Source organism: Sceloporus occidentalis, unplaced genomic scaffold, assembly GCF_023333645.1.
Source record: "Sceloporus occidentalis isolate IW3139 unplaced genomic scaffold, rSceOcc1.0.p SCAF_26, whole genome shotgun sequence".
NCBI classification, from domain to species: Eukaryota; Metazoa; Chordata; class Lepidosauria; order Squamata; family Phrynosomatidae; genus Sceloporus; species Sceloporus occidentalis.
Window position 1 is genome coordinate 3045339 of NW_028317006.1, and position 15830 is coordinate 3061168.

Consider the following 15830-nt stretch of genomic DNA (forward strand, 5'->3'; position numbering starts at 1 on the left):
ACCATTTTGCATGCACTATATACACATAACAGCTGGATTTCAGAGACACGTATATCATATATAAAACCCTACTTTCACCAGTGATTTGTAAAATAAGACAAAATACAGACCAAAAATAAGAACTGCTTTACAGAAAGTGTGGTCCATGCATTGAACTGCCTTCCGGCAGATATGGGGGATTGCAGGAATGCTTGTGAGAAACATAAGGCTATCCTGCACGTGATGTACTTTACGAACAGAGAACCCGAGAGCAACGCCAATTTATAATAAAAAAAAAAAAAAAAAAAGACTAAAATGGAAAAAGCCGCTTGCTAATGCCAAGTACCTCTCCCCTTTCAATAGTAAAACTGGAACTTACTTGCTCCGCGGACGCAATAAAGCTGCATGTTTGCAGATCCACCAGCTGGCTGAATGAAGGTCCAACAGGTGTAACCTAAACACGTAAAGCCCGCAGCGGCCATTCGGCGAGCAGCAAAGAGGTGGAGCGCTGTATGTTTATGTACAAGCACAGAGGAATGCAGATAATGCCGCACAATTACTCACCGGCATGTACCATCAACCTCCGCATACCCGACACAAACATCCTCAGAGACAACAATACCGGGCTACATTTCTAACCGTGGAGTAATCACCATGGAAACGGGTGGAAATCCCTAGCGTTTTGATCTGATTTTCAAAAATACCAAAAAGTGAACAGAATAAATGGATGCAATGAGTATTTATGGATTTATACAGCGCCATCGTAATCCACGGAGATGTAGACGGGACGGCTGTCAGGCCGAGCTTTCAAGAACACAAACTTCTCAGCACTAAACCTTTTCTGGGTAGTGAAGAATGGATGCGATTTTTAAGGCAGTTACTCATTAAAATAGATATAGAAAAAAAAAACATATTTGACTTTCAACAGAACTGTCCAAATGGAGTCTATGTGTCCCAGTAACAGTCCGCCGAACACGGAATCCACTCATCTGCGTCTTAAAAAAAAAAAAAAAAAAAAGAATAACGAGCTAGAGACAAACTCTCTACGGGGGGTTTGATCCATTTCAGCGTATGCAATGAGTTATGTCCACTTTGGCCATTTTGTCAATTCAAATACAAAAAAAATATTATTATTAGTTAGAAAAACCAGCCTCTTGGTTTTGAAACGTGAGAATCGGGTACAATATGTACTGTATACAGATCTAAAAATACTTGTGTATAAATACGTACCCGTTTTATCATCTGGTCAAACCAGTTGCGTTTCATCATCCATGTTTATAATTAAATATAACGCGCCTACACAATTCCCACTGCGTAAAAATTTTATCATATGGGTATGACATCATAAACCACCAACAGCTATTGTATATACTATAGCAAAAGCAGTTTCTAAACCAGAAAGAATCCGGCTCTGAGATCGCCCCGCGCTACAGGACACTGGGACCATCTTCCCGAGGAAAATCAGCCCTGAGGAAGGACTGTGCTTCCCGTTAGGGGTTATAAGCAGGGACAGACCTTGCTGAAAACATGAGAATACACATAAAAGTGTCATATTTAGCAAACGGAACACAACGATTAATAGCATTGTCATACATATGGAATTCAAAGCGCTGGGTGCCATCTTTTGTCAGACTATTTGTCCCAGTATACCGGGCACATCGTGTTTGAGGAGGGCAGTAGCTTCATCCTTAATGAATATTATTGCCCCTGATTAATAGTTTCTCTGACTTGTGGGGGAGAGGTATGAGGACACCTCGCACTCCGGTACAGGGAAAGGACGGGACCCATGGGGGCAGGCTTCCCTCGAGGATTGTTAGATATGAAAACAGCCATGATTTATTTAAGAAGGATATTAGCCACTTGGCCCATTGCAGATCTCTGGTCAGCCCTCACCTCCATGAGAATATAGACATAATGGAGAGCGTTCAGAGGAGGGCTACTTAAATGGTTTGCAGGATAATAAAGATCAGGAAACACCAAGGGATCTCAATGAGTAAAGCATGGAGGAAAGAGGAGAGCGAGGAGATGTGAGAAGTTTATTTAAGAGGAGGAGAAATATTAGAACAAGAGGTCATCACCTAGCTAGAGGGTTAGAAGCTTAGATGTAATGTAAGGAATATAGAGACATTACTGAGAAGGTGGTAGATGAGTTAAACAGCCTCCCTGCAGAAGTGTTAGAGGTTAATACGGCAAGGGAATTTAAACACGATGCAAATCCATCCTGAATTGAAGCCAAGATGAAGGGTTGATTAAAGTCTGAGTCTTTACAGCGGGAAAAAGGGGCAGACTAGATGGCTCTCATCTGCCGTCAAATTCGGTGTTTCTTTACACACCCTAAATCTGAATGAGCACCCGCTGAGAAAGGGAATAAACACAACATCTACTTTAAACAGACACTTTCATTCAGCTTGCGCAAAGGGGGGAATAATTACATCTAATACAGCAAGCGAAGGAAGCCACTGCAAGAATTGCACCGCTCTGCTTGTAACAGATGCTCGGCAAGTGTCGTAATGTCCTTGTAACAAACAAAAAAGGTCCAATAAAGCGGAAATATCTAGTTCTGCGTGTTGGGCAATGCTCTCCTTATAAACAAGCAGAGAAAAAAAAGCAGAAGGTTTATTTTATAACCCATTGTGGTCACTCACGCTTAAGCCCCCTCTTCATGGGGGTCATACATAACAAAGACGAGGCAGGGAATAAAGGCGACGATCGGCGATGACTTACTTGCACAGAGGTAGCCATCTTTCCCGGCGAATCCCTTGGAACAGTTGTTGCAGGAGATCGGCCCCACCAAAGGGGTAGAGCTAAAGAGGTGGCCGTTCACAGTCTTTTTATCTCTCTCTTTTTCCTTTGGGTCCTTGTCTTTTTCTTTCGTCTTCTCCTTTTCCTTTTCTTTCTCCTGTTAAGTAAAGGGAAAAGGCTTTGTAGAAGGAGGCAGGGAGAAGTTTGCCACTTAACGACAAAAAGAGAGAAAAAAGCTAATGGAAAAGGAATGGCATGATTCGACATAGCTTTAGATAATCTCAGCGGTTTTGCACACTTTTGCCACACTATTTTGCCTCTGTTTATTGAGTTTTGGGGGTCTTGATAGCGGTTGTCCATTTTATGTCCACCAGAATTCTCCTATAATACGGAAGCCGTACAGACAGGTCCTCTACTATAGCTGCATGTTTATGTTGTATTTACGCAGTCCTTGCCTCCTACACATCCATACGGCTATATACTTTAATCCTGACCTAAATTATCGGGCATAAACATTCATTTTAGAGGACTCTGCTTGTAACTTCACATTGTTGTTTTGTCTCTCTAAAAAATCCTGTAATTTGATTTCCAAAACGAGCTCAATCGGTACTTAAAAAAGAACGGTCACTTACATAGATTTTAGCACCAGGGAATTCATTTATTAGTAATAATAAATGTGAAAGAGTAATATAACCAATGGTGAGGAATAATCAAGCAAAACCATAAGAATGTAATTCCAAAACAAATGGAGGTTTCTAACCCACTGTATTTTTTTTATTCTTTACAAATAATTTTTAGGATAATTTTTTTTTTTTTTTTAAATTGCATTTGATCATCCCATAAAAAAATCATAAAGGTCTCGCACAACTAGAGTTGTCTGTTTCCAGAAACATTGCTTCCTTGCAAAAAAAAGCTTTGTACCAAATTATACTCCAATAGTGATGAGAATGAAAACCTCTCCTTACCTCAATATGCCAGAATCCCCACCTCCTCTGCGACCCATCAATACATTTACCCCAAGGCATGTTTTTCTTAGGGAGCGCACCCAAAAGGGGCAAAATGGTCAATCCATGCCGGCTGTGTGGCTTAAGCCGTCTCTATGCATCTCATGGTGTTATAAAAACAAAACATGGGCAAGGAAGGAAGTTTTAACTAAAGACACGGACTTCTGCTTTTACAAAACCACAGCTATGGTGGCAATTTCTTCAGCACATCAGAAGATTTTTTTTTTTTTTCAAATTCATATTTATTTTCTTTTATAAAATAGTAGAGAATAGTGATTTACATAGAGATTTACATGTACCATACAATCATATACAAAAAAAAATACAATAAAGCTGAGGAAAGAGGTAAGTCTATAGATGAAAGAGGTAAGTCTATAGATGAGTACTATTGCAACCAAAATTCAAGGTATTTATTCTATGGAGACATGAATCCCACACTTGAGTTCTTTTAAAGGAGGAATATAGTGTCCATGAGACCTCCTTTTCCATCGTAATTTGGAATTTTAATTGAGACTCAAACTGCGTCAAGGTAGGACAGCAATTTTGTTTCCATTGCTTAGCTATGAGTCTTTTAGCTGCTAGACAGATATGGATAGTTACTTGATTTAGAGAGGGCCAACCTAAATGTAATAAAAGCGAGGCTGGGGATTCTGGAATAACAATATTGTCTATTTTTTCTAAAAAGTGCAGAATCTCTTTCCAGAATCTACTAACTATGGGGGGGCATGACCACCATATCTGTAAATATGTTCCTATTGATTGATTGCAGCGCCAACATATGTTAGAGCCAAGCGGAGACATATGTGCTATGCGTGTTGGTACTAAGTACCATTTATATATAACTTTCAGTTGAGTCTCAAGAAGAGAGAGATCGTGTATCCTAGAGGATAACCTCCTAATCGCAGTTAACCAGTCAGTTATTGGAATTTTAATGTTTAGTTCTTTTTCCCATCGTGCTATTGTAGATATGATTGAGAATGCTTGGGCTGGGGGAGAATGTGTGTATGTGGGTAAGTAACTGGCTCAGTGATAGGAAACAGAGGATGGTTATTAATGGTACATACTCTGAGTGGGTTACTGTTGCTAGTGGGGTACCACAGGGGTCAGTTTTGGGTCCTATTCTTTTTAATATATTTATTAATGACCTTGTAGAGGGATTGTATAGTAAAGTATCAATCTTTGCAGACGATACTAAGCTCTGTAACCTGGTTAACACAATAGAGGACAGTGCACGATTACAAATGGATCTGCATAGGTTGGAGGCTTGGGCTGGGATGTGGCAGATGAGGTTCAACACAGATAAATGTAAGGTTATGCACATGGGGAAGAAAAATCCAGGCTGGGAATATGTATTAAATGGGAAAACACTGGGGACGACTGACATGGAAAAGGACTTAGGAGTTTTAGTTAACAGTAAATTTACCTGTAGCGACCAGTGTCAGGCAGCTGCTGCTAAGGCAAATAAAATCATGGGGTGCATCAAAAGGGGCATAGATGCCCACGACAAGGAAATAATTCTACCACTGTACAAGTCACTAGTCAGACCACACATGGAATACTGTGTACAGTACTGGGCACCAGTGTACAAGAAAGATATAGTGGAACTGGAGAGGGTTCAAAGACGGGCAACCAGAGTAATAAGGGGAATGGGAGGACTACAGTACCCAGAAAGATTATCAGAATTAGGGTTATTTAGTTTGGAAAAAAGACGGCTTAGGGGGGATTTAATAACTATGTATAAATATATAAGGGGACAGTACAGAGATCACTCCCAGGACCTATTTATACCCAGGACTGTATCTATAACAAGGGGACATCCTCTACGGTTGGAGGAAAGAAGGTTTCTACACCAGCACAGACGGGGGTTCTTTACAGTAAGAGCGGTGAGATTATGGAACTCTCTGCCAGAGGAAGTGGTTATGGTAAACTCAATAAAAGAGTTCAAAAGGAGCCTGGACATGTTTCTTGAAAGCAATAATATTACAAGTTATGGATATTAGATTAATAGGGACAGAACGTTGATCCAAGGATTTATTCTGATTGCCATATTTTGAGTCGGGAAGGAATTTTCCCCCTGGTATGGGGCAATTGGCATCTGCTTCATAAAGGTTTTTTTGCCTTCCTCTGGATCAACACAGTAGGGACACAATATGTATATAGGTTGAACTTGATGGACTTTGGTCTTTTTTCAACCTTATGAACTATGTTACTATGTTACTATTTCCTTCTATTATCCTCATTAGTTCTGAGCATTTAGAGAATAGTTTTGCTTGGTGGTTAGGGCTAAACAGTTGAGCTAATTTCTGAAGTATAATATTGTGAGTGCCTAAAACTTGTTTGTTTATACAATTCTTTATCCGTAGATAATTGAAGATAGTTAAATTAAGTGACTTAAATTTACTTAGTAGCGTTTGGAAAGAGATCATCTTTCCATTTGACATGATATCAGCCAGTGAATTAACTCCAGCCTGTATCTAAGGTCTAAGGGAAATGTCGGCGATAATTTCTTGTATTATAGTAAAATTTAAAGAGTCAATTAATTTGTCCTTAATACCTAATCTCTTTTTAAACTGGAACCATTCAGGTAGTATATTTTCTAATACTTTGTTTTTCCCCTTAATTTGTATTAATACATCCCTATCTTTTAGGGGCCAAATAAATGTATTTAAGCTGCTAGCTTCACATAGATTTTGTTCTATCGTATACCAGGCCTCTCGTTTGGATATATCCTGACAACTTTTGGCAATATGGTATATAATACTAGCCTGATATGATTGTTTTATTTGAGGGAAACCCATTCCTCTGTCTCTGAACCGAGTACTCATCAACTTATTGTTGATTCTAGGTTTCTTCCCTTTCCAAACAAAATTAGTAAAACTGGAGTTTATGATGTCAAGCCAACTCTGTGGGAATTTTAGTGGAAGCATTCTAAATAGATAGTGCCATTTTGGCATTAGATATGACTTAAGGGCATTTATTCGGCCCCACCACGATAGTTCAACTCTACGCCATTCTCTAATGGATTCATTTGTTGATCTCAATAGACGAAGGAAGTTTTTTCAACAATATTTTCAGTTTTTATGGGAATAATAATTCCAAGATGTTCAAGTTCATTTACATTTATGTTTAAATCATAACATTCAAGTAAAGTCTCCATATCTTGGCGATTAATGTTTTTAGCTTGAACTATAGTTTTGTTTAAATTAAGTTTATAGTTCGAGACTAAGCTGTATGTATCGACTTCTTGTATGAAGTGCTTTATTGAAGTTATTGGATTACACAACGAGATGACCACATCATCTGCATATAATGAGATTTTAAATTCTTCATTATTAATTTTAATACCCGTTATGTCATGGTTTTTTCTTATCTTATTAGCAAAAGATTCTAGTGTGAGAATATATAGTAAAGGAGACAAAGGGCAACCTTGTCTGGTTCCATTTTGAAGGTTAAACCAACTGGAGCAAAGCCCATGGCCGACAACTCGTGCACTAGGATTTGAATAGAGAGAACAAATAGCATTATAGAACCAACCAGTAATTCCAAATGATCTAAGTGTGGCTTTAAGAAACCCCCAGCTGACCCTATCAAATGCTTTCTCAGCATCTAATGAAAGGATCAGGAGGGGGTATCCCTCCTTTTCGGCATGATCCAATTCATCTATCAAGCGTCGAATGTTATTGGTAGAATCTCTGCCTGGTACAAAACCTACCTGATCTTGATAGATTAAAGTATTCAGCATAGGTTTTAATCTTTCTACCAATATCGCAGAAAACAATTTGATGTTCCTGTAAAATCTCTTGAGCATATACCCTCTTTTGAGATCTCTTCATACATGGCCAATAGTTGGTCCATTATGTCTGTTTTTAAAATTTTATAGAAAAAATTAGTGAATCCATCTGGGCCTGGGGTTTTATATTTTTGAAGTTTATCGATTATATTACTTAATTCTTTTTTCTCGATTGGTCTATGTAATAATTCTCTTTGATCATCTGATAGAACCGGTAGGCTTGCCAATTCCAAATACTCCTCTATTTTTGTGTCACTAGTTTTTGTTGGGATACTATAGAGTTTTTCATAATAAGACCTAAAGCTCTCTGCCACATCTTCCGGAGTAAGTTTACTACTTCCGTCTGAAACAATTTTAAATTATTGTATCATTGGCTCTCTTCTTTTTAAGTTGGTTGGTCATTATTTTGTCTGGTCTATTACTTTTATGATAATATCTTTCTCTGAGTTTATCCATAGAGTATCTAGTTTTTTCTCTAAAGGATTGTAGTAGATTTTTATATCCCAGGGTAGGATCAAGCTTGGCTTTGGATGACAATTTGTAGTAGGAAATATATAATTCATTTAGCGGTTGCTCATAATTCAGTTTCATCTTTTTATTTTTTATTTTAATGAAATATCCCTTATGACCGCCTTAAAGGCACACCATCTGATTACATGGGTTGTTTGACATGCCTTATTTTCTAAGAAAAAGATCTTAGACATCTCCGAAATATAATTCCTATTCTCTTCAGAGTAAAGAATAGAATCATCTAGACGCCATGTTTTGTTTGAAAAAGGATCCCACCTATCTTTTAAGTTGAACAGGATATAGCTATGATCTGACCAGACATTCTCTCTCATAGTTATTTGTTCCAGTTGGTTTAGTGCTTTATCGTCTCCAAAAATTATATCGATTCTAGAAAAAGTATAATGCACTTTTGAAAAATGAGAATAATCTTTTGTTGTAGGGTGTTTTAATCTCCATAAATCATAAAGATTAGCTCTTTGTATGATTTTACTAAAGGATTTAGCTCTTTTTTCTTTAGATTTTTTGTAATAGACTTATGTTTACCAACTTCTTTATCCATATTCTCATCTAAAAAACAGTTGAAGTCACCAGCTAGAATAAGTGCCCACTTTATCTACTTTATCCAAAATCTTTTGAAGGTGTGTAAGGGGCGCTGTATTTGAAAAATAGATGTTTACAAGCGTGTATTTTACGTCATTTATTGTGCCCACCCATATAAGGTAACATCCTTCTTTATCTTGTTCAAGATACTTTAATTTTATTTCTTTAATTTATTACTTTATATTTATATTATCTCTGTTTGAGAACATGATTGCTACTCCTCTCTTTTTTTTGTCTAGCATTAAAGCTTGGTAATTATATGGGTATAATGCACCACCCCATTTGATTTTGTCAATGTTCCTCCAGTGTGTCTCCTGAAAAAAAGCAACATCGATCTTTTCCTTGCGTAGGCAAGCATATACTCTATTTCGTTTGATCGGCGAGATCAACCCCTGAGCATTAACTGAAATACATTTGACCCCCATTAAAATGAGGGTATTTGTTGGTATTTTTATCTCGACCTGCTACAGGGGTTATAACTCGTCTATGATCAAAAAAAGCATTTATCGACCTCTTATACAACAGCTCCATCCCAAAGTCACTTACAGACATATTAAAACATACTAAAAAATCATACCAAAAAATGTTACTCAACATATAAGCTCTATTTCGAGAGCAAACAAACACAATAAAGCAAAACAAACACGCACCAGAAAATACCTCTTGACATAAATAAACTAAACAAATGCATCGTAATGATAAAGTTATCTGGATGCATGCTTAGGTTCCAATAGAACCAAAAGGAGGAGTAGAGATGGGAAACCTTGCTGGTAATTAGGGCTGCAACTAACGATTATTTTCATAATCGATTAGTTGGTCGATTATTTTTTCGATTAATCGGATAAAAAAATGAATGTACATTTTTCATTTATTTAAAATAATTTAATAAACAAATGATGTTAAATACGAACGCAGAATAAAAAAAAAAAAACTGATAAAATGCATTTCTTGTCTTTATTTCCCAACTCCCACATATGCCACACCACGCTGCCTCCCACATATGCCACTCCACGCTGCCTCCCACATATGCCACTCCACGCTGCCTCCCACATATACCACTCCACCCTGCCTCCCACATATACCACTCCATGCTGCCTCCCACATATACCACTCCACGCTGCCTCCCACATATACCACTCCACGCTGCCTCCCACATATTCCACTCCACCCTGCCTCCCACATATTCCACTCCACCCTGCCTCCCACATATACCACTCCACCCTGCCTCCCACATATACCACTCCACGCTGCCTCCCACATATGCCACTCCACGCTGCCTCCCACATATGCCACTCCACGCTGCCTCCCACATATGCCACTGTGCCTGATACGCCTTATACCCCCTGATACACCACTCCATCCTCCCCAGACATACCACGCTGCCCTCCCCACATATGCCTTATATACTGTATATGCCTTATACCCCCAGATATGTCACTCCATCCTCCCCAGATATGCCTTATACCCCCAGATATCTCATAGTCCCCTCAGAGTCACAGACCTGTTCACATCACACTGACACCATACTTTTATAAATAAGTACTGGGTTAATCTTCACTGCCCCCAGGATTTAGATTCCCCTTATTCTGCCCCCCTTTACCTCTAACTGCGCCTTAAGTTAACTTTATTAAATTAACCCTCAGTCCTCATTAAATTAACACTAAACACCCCATTAACCATAACTACCCCTAAATTAACTCTAAATACCCCATCAAACACAACTACCCTAAATTAACCCTAAACACCCCATTAACCACAGCATCCCCTAAATTAACCCTAAAGACCCCCATCAACAACAGCCCCTAAGTTAACCCTAAACACCCCATACACCACAACTGCCTCAAATTAACCCCAAACACCCCATTAACCACAGCTGCTCCTATATTAACCCTAAACATCCCATTAACCATAACTGCCCCTAAATTAACCCTAAACACCCCATTAACCATAGCTGCCCCTAAACACCCCATTAACCATAACTTCCCCTAAATTAACCCCCACCTCCCCTAACTTTCAGCAGCCCAAATATTAATTTTATACTTACAGTTAGATGAGTGTCACAGCCATGTGGTTCTGGCATTCTGGGAGAAGGAAGGGGCGGGGCCAGTTGTCACAGTGATTACAGGGAGGGGCTGGTAAGTAGGAGCTGCTGCTGTGAGTCACTGAAACGGTTTATATAATGAGGGGTATTTTTCAGAGCGTTTGCTCTGAAAAACCCCTCATTTTATAATCGATAAAAATCGATTCAACTAATCGATAATGAAATTCGTTGGCAATGATTTTCATTATCGATTATTATCGATTTTATCGATTAGTTGTTGCAGCCCTATTGGTAATATTAATAATTACTGATTACTGAGACAGGTATATAGATCTTACTGTGCAATAAACAAAAGAATCATTAAATTCCATATAAAGAAGAAGGAAAAAATAAATAAATAAATGATTATATATAATTAGTAAAATATCTTATAATTGCTCATTTCCATACCGATTTGCTTCCTCAGTCTCAATGATGAGCTTATGTATGTATGTGTCAATAGATAAAAATACAGTATTTAAATTACATTTAGAATTTATCAATTATTCCAGATTTGTCATTATTTTTAAACTGCTAAAAACAGTTTTCAAAAATAGCATGGATAATTAGAATTTAATTACTGTCTTATATTTAAAAAAAATCGCATAAATAATCTAAACTACTGCAGAATCTGTTGCGGCTTTGCCTCGTCAGAGTCTCAATACAATACATATATCCATGTGCAAAGGGTGCAATAACTAAAAAGGAATTATAATTTATCAATTGCTCCAGATTTTGTCGATACATTTTAGTTACAGTACCTAACATCAGAGATATTTAAGGTTTCACTGCATACATTATAACCATTGGTTGTGTTAACTAAGGGGAGAGAGGAAAAAAAATTAAAATAAATAAATAGTGATATCATGTAAAAATCAATTCCGCTTCGGGATCTATTCTAAACTCCCATCAATGAAGTGCATGTATGAATATAAATGTACAAAAAAGTGCATTATTTAAAGTGAATTTATAATTTATCGATTGGTTTCCGATTTTGTCATTTTTTCGTCAGTTTTTTAAGCGCATATAAATATGAATCAATATACAAAAAAATGCATTGTCTATAATATACGCTTCTATAGCGATGTTTCAACACAGCGCATTTGTTTAGGATTTAACTTAAAAAAAATAAATAAAAAAATATATATATTAATACAAAAGTATTATCATGTGAAGATCAGTTCTAATTTGAGATCTGTACTGGATTTCCAGCGTTATTCTCAATAAAGTGCATATATGTGTATAAATGTGCAAAAGAGACAAAAAAAAAAAAAAGAAGTGCATTGTTTAAAGTGCATTTATAATATATCTTATCAATTTTGATTTTATCAATTCGACTAGTCTAGTAGTTTCCCAGACAAGAAGATATTGAAGTGCATATATATATATATATATATATATATATATATATATATATATATATATATAGGTATGTGAAAAAAGTGCATAATTTAAGATAAAATTGTCAATTACTCCCAATTTTATCATTTAAGCTGCTATAACAGTTATTCAAAACAGCACAATTTTGTGGAATTTAACCACTTACAATAAAAAAAAAAACAAAGCACATCAGAAGATTTAAATGGTCGTGTATAAGTGACAATCTCTTATTGTTCTGTTCAATAAAGAAAAAGGGGATGAACAGTATCAGAAAATGCAGTCAGCCCAGTCCATTTAGCGATCGCATTACAAAAAGGAGGAATAGCGGGGATCCAATGCATCGCCAATCCAGATAAGGAGGTGGTGGGAAAATAGAGAGGCATGGAGGCCGGGCTAGCTGGAAGTCTATTCTTAAACAAAAAATTTCTTTAAAAGAATGTGGCATTGCTATTTTAAAACTCAAGCAGCTTGTTGGCATTCGGGCGGCCCTCGAGCACAATAATCACTATTTAAAAACTAAAAGCTGGGCAAGCCACTGGGCAAGCCAAAAGGTGGCATATTAGGTGCCACTAATAATAATAATAATACAAATTGACTGATTTTCAGTAGCAGCCTCTGAGAAGAATAATACCTCACATACATAGTTTTGCCTTTTGTAAGTTTTATACTATGCCATTCTTTCTTATTTTCAAACTTTTGAATTGGGGCAGGGAAGGGTACCAGGTGTTCGGGCAACTATTTTAACAGGACAATCAAGAAAGATGCGCCTACCAGAATCTTATAAGGCATATCCAATAACTCTATAATAGCTGGTAAGGTGTTATTAACTGGTTTATCGGCCTAAACAGAAATCCCACAATTCCACAATTGGTGAGAACATCTGCCACGGTGACACTGGGATATAATATTCTGCTGGTAACTTATTCTATGTATATATCTGTGTATTTATCTTGTGTGTTCATATATTAGAGTCAAAGACAGCATTATCTACCAGTGTGCCTTGGACAAAACTTTCACAACTGATAACAGAATAACCTAGCGCTTTATTAGGCGCTGCCCAATATGACACCATATCCTGGCCCCCAGAAATGAGGATGGTGTCCCCTTGGACGGGGATGGCTGAGGTGCTGGCCTGGGTTTCAGAATATCAGATAAGGATAAAAGTCGCAAAAATCCTTTGACAAGAAACGTCTTAGACAATGAATATAACAAAAGATACTTATGAACAAAATATAATCATTAAAACGGCGTGACTCGTACCTTGGTCTTCTTTCCACTGGACATTTTGTTCCTGAGGTAGCTAAATGTACGGCTTACTTTCGTCCCGCTTTTTGCTTCTATGTCTTTCCGTGAAGGGCTTGTAGGCAAGAGGGTGCAGCTTTCCTCAGATATGCTGAAAGACATTTTGGAAATATGACTAACAGTTGAATCACAATCATGATAGCAACAAAAAGGCGGCATGGTAAATCTTCAGGTTTGGGGTTCCTAGGGTTTTACTACAGAAAATCACTGATTTTGCAGAATGCAGCCCAACAGTCACCACATCTAACAATTATAACAATCTTTACATAAAAAAATGGGTGTAATCCAGTTAAAATCCAGTTATAATTTAAAAGTGCTACCCTGTTGACTAAAACTATTACAGATATACACAAGAAGCAGGGGGGGGCTTTTTATTGCTGGAGTGAAAGGTCTTCAACTTTTTCCATATTGCCCTTATTTCATATAGAACAGAACTAACTTACCGTTTTACACAGTTTGCTGAATGCCCACGATCAGTCCCTAATCGCTAGTATTTTTTTATTTTTTTTTATTTTTTTTTTTTTTTTTTTTACCAAGTACCCTATCACTATCTGACCCATTCCCCTCTATGGACAGGTTTGATCATCTCAAGCCTGGTCCTATTTGGCACTTAGTTCTTTAGGTGAAAGAAGCGATGATAAATCTATTCACACCCTTGTGATGCAGAATTGTGATATTATTATTATTATTTGAGACGTAGGGAGGGAGAAAGTAAATGTACTATACAGAGTTATGGCAAAGACAGAAAGAAAAATGGAGAGCGGTTTTGAACAGAATCTTTAAAAAAAGAGTCAAAAGTGCAATTTAACAAAAGAGAATAGAGGTGGTATAACCCACCACAGAGCCTAGGGGAAATAATATGACAAAAGATTTTTCCCTTCTTTGATAAAGCTTTTGACTTCTTTCTTCTATGTCAAATGGAGCTGGTGACCATCTCGAGTCCTGGCAATACTTTTATTGCATTAATTTGTATTGCACACAGGTTGCACTATTATTTGTTTCTTTTATCTTTTATGTACATCCCGGATTCTGATCGTCTTTAACCCCAAAGGGGTAAGCTATATCTCCTTATTCGCTCCACTCACTGTGGCGGGTTGCACCACCTCCTTTCTCTTTTGTATTATTGTTTTTGTGTGGGACAGCGGCATTCCCACAGAGTGTTGTAGCGATTTGTACACATCTTAGACCCTGCCTTTTTACTCAATTTAGTATACAACTTTCTCCCAGGAGGCATATTATCAGTAACGTGATTTTTACTTTTCACTTACCTCTGAGACAATGAACTGCTTGTGTTGCTTAATGAACGGGAACCTGAAAACATTATAGCAAATAGTCAGGCAAAGGCATTTGAGGCATTATTGGTCAGCGACATAATAACCCTATTGACACATTTTCTGGAGGAATACATACAGGTTACATGTACAGGTAACCTGGAATCCTATTTAGGTTGTTTCCATCTAATCTTCCACATGAGACCAAGTTTGACCTATTAGCAAAATGCTGAAAGTCTTAAAGAGAACGGAGTAAAGAACTGATGGTGTAAATGTCTGGGGAATCATTGGATGATGGTGTGAGATATATGGCATATAATTGTGATCCTTACATATTCTCAAACTCAGTGACCTTGTTAGGTAAAGAAAGGTTTAACTCAATTGGAACACGGGTAACCCACTCAAAATAACTTAACCTATATGGCTGAAACATTGTTCCACCCCCAGAAACCTGAGTTAGGCCCAGAGCTCACTAAAGGTGGGTTAAAAGCGCTGTTCCACTTAATATTAAAAATAACAGATTGTTGAGCTATACAACAACGAAGTGAGAGTTTTCATGGCAACAACCCACCATTGCTGTTTTTTGTGACAATTCGGTGTTATCTCTGGGTAGGTTTGGGAATTCAACAGCCCTACGGATGATGTTGCTCATGCTGCATTTAGTTACAAAAGTGTTAACAATTTAGCAGCATAAGTTGAACAGCACCTTTAAAACCATGCATGACTTACTGGGTACAATGCATCATCAAACTGTGAACTCATGAGGAGGTCCCTAATCCCAGGTTATTTAATGATCATTGACTTTATAACGCTATTGTACCAAACAACATAATGTGACACATTTTACATGATATATGTCATGGCATTGTGTACATAAAAACAATGTTACTGGGCCACCAATGGAAACCCATTAGATATGGATTGTAAGCCTTTGGACAGAACATCAAGTTCTTTAATGAGACAGATTTACGAAGCTCTGTTAAATATAAAACTACAGCACTTCTCCTGACGTCTGAACTTCAGGTGTTGACTACGTGAGAACATATTTGTTACCTCTGTTATAAAGAACATTTAGACCATGAAAGGGAAGTGGGGACAACAACCTTAATGGAACAAAAATGAAAAACAACAATGGCCTAACCATGACACACAAACAGATACAGAAGAATTAA

General features: G+C 37.4%; 1 protein-coding gene across 1 annotated transcript in view; it reads right to left on the reverse strand.

The window, feature by feature from the left end:
* Positions 1-15830, reverse strand: part of LOC149300018 (A-kinase anchor protein 13-like) — a 93932-nt gene that overhangs the window by 21322 nt on the left and 56780 nt on the right. Inside the window, exons 16-18 of the mRNA XM_089485506.1 lie at positions 14656-14698; positions 13346-13478; positions 2704-2878 (exon numbers count right to left, since the gene is read on the reverse strand). Coding sequence (XP_089341632.1) covers positions 2704-2878; positions 13346-13478; positions 14656-14698 — 351 coding nt within the window. The remainder of the gene's footprint in view (positions 1-2703; positions 2879-13345; positions 13479-14655; positions 14699-15830) is intronic.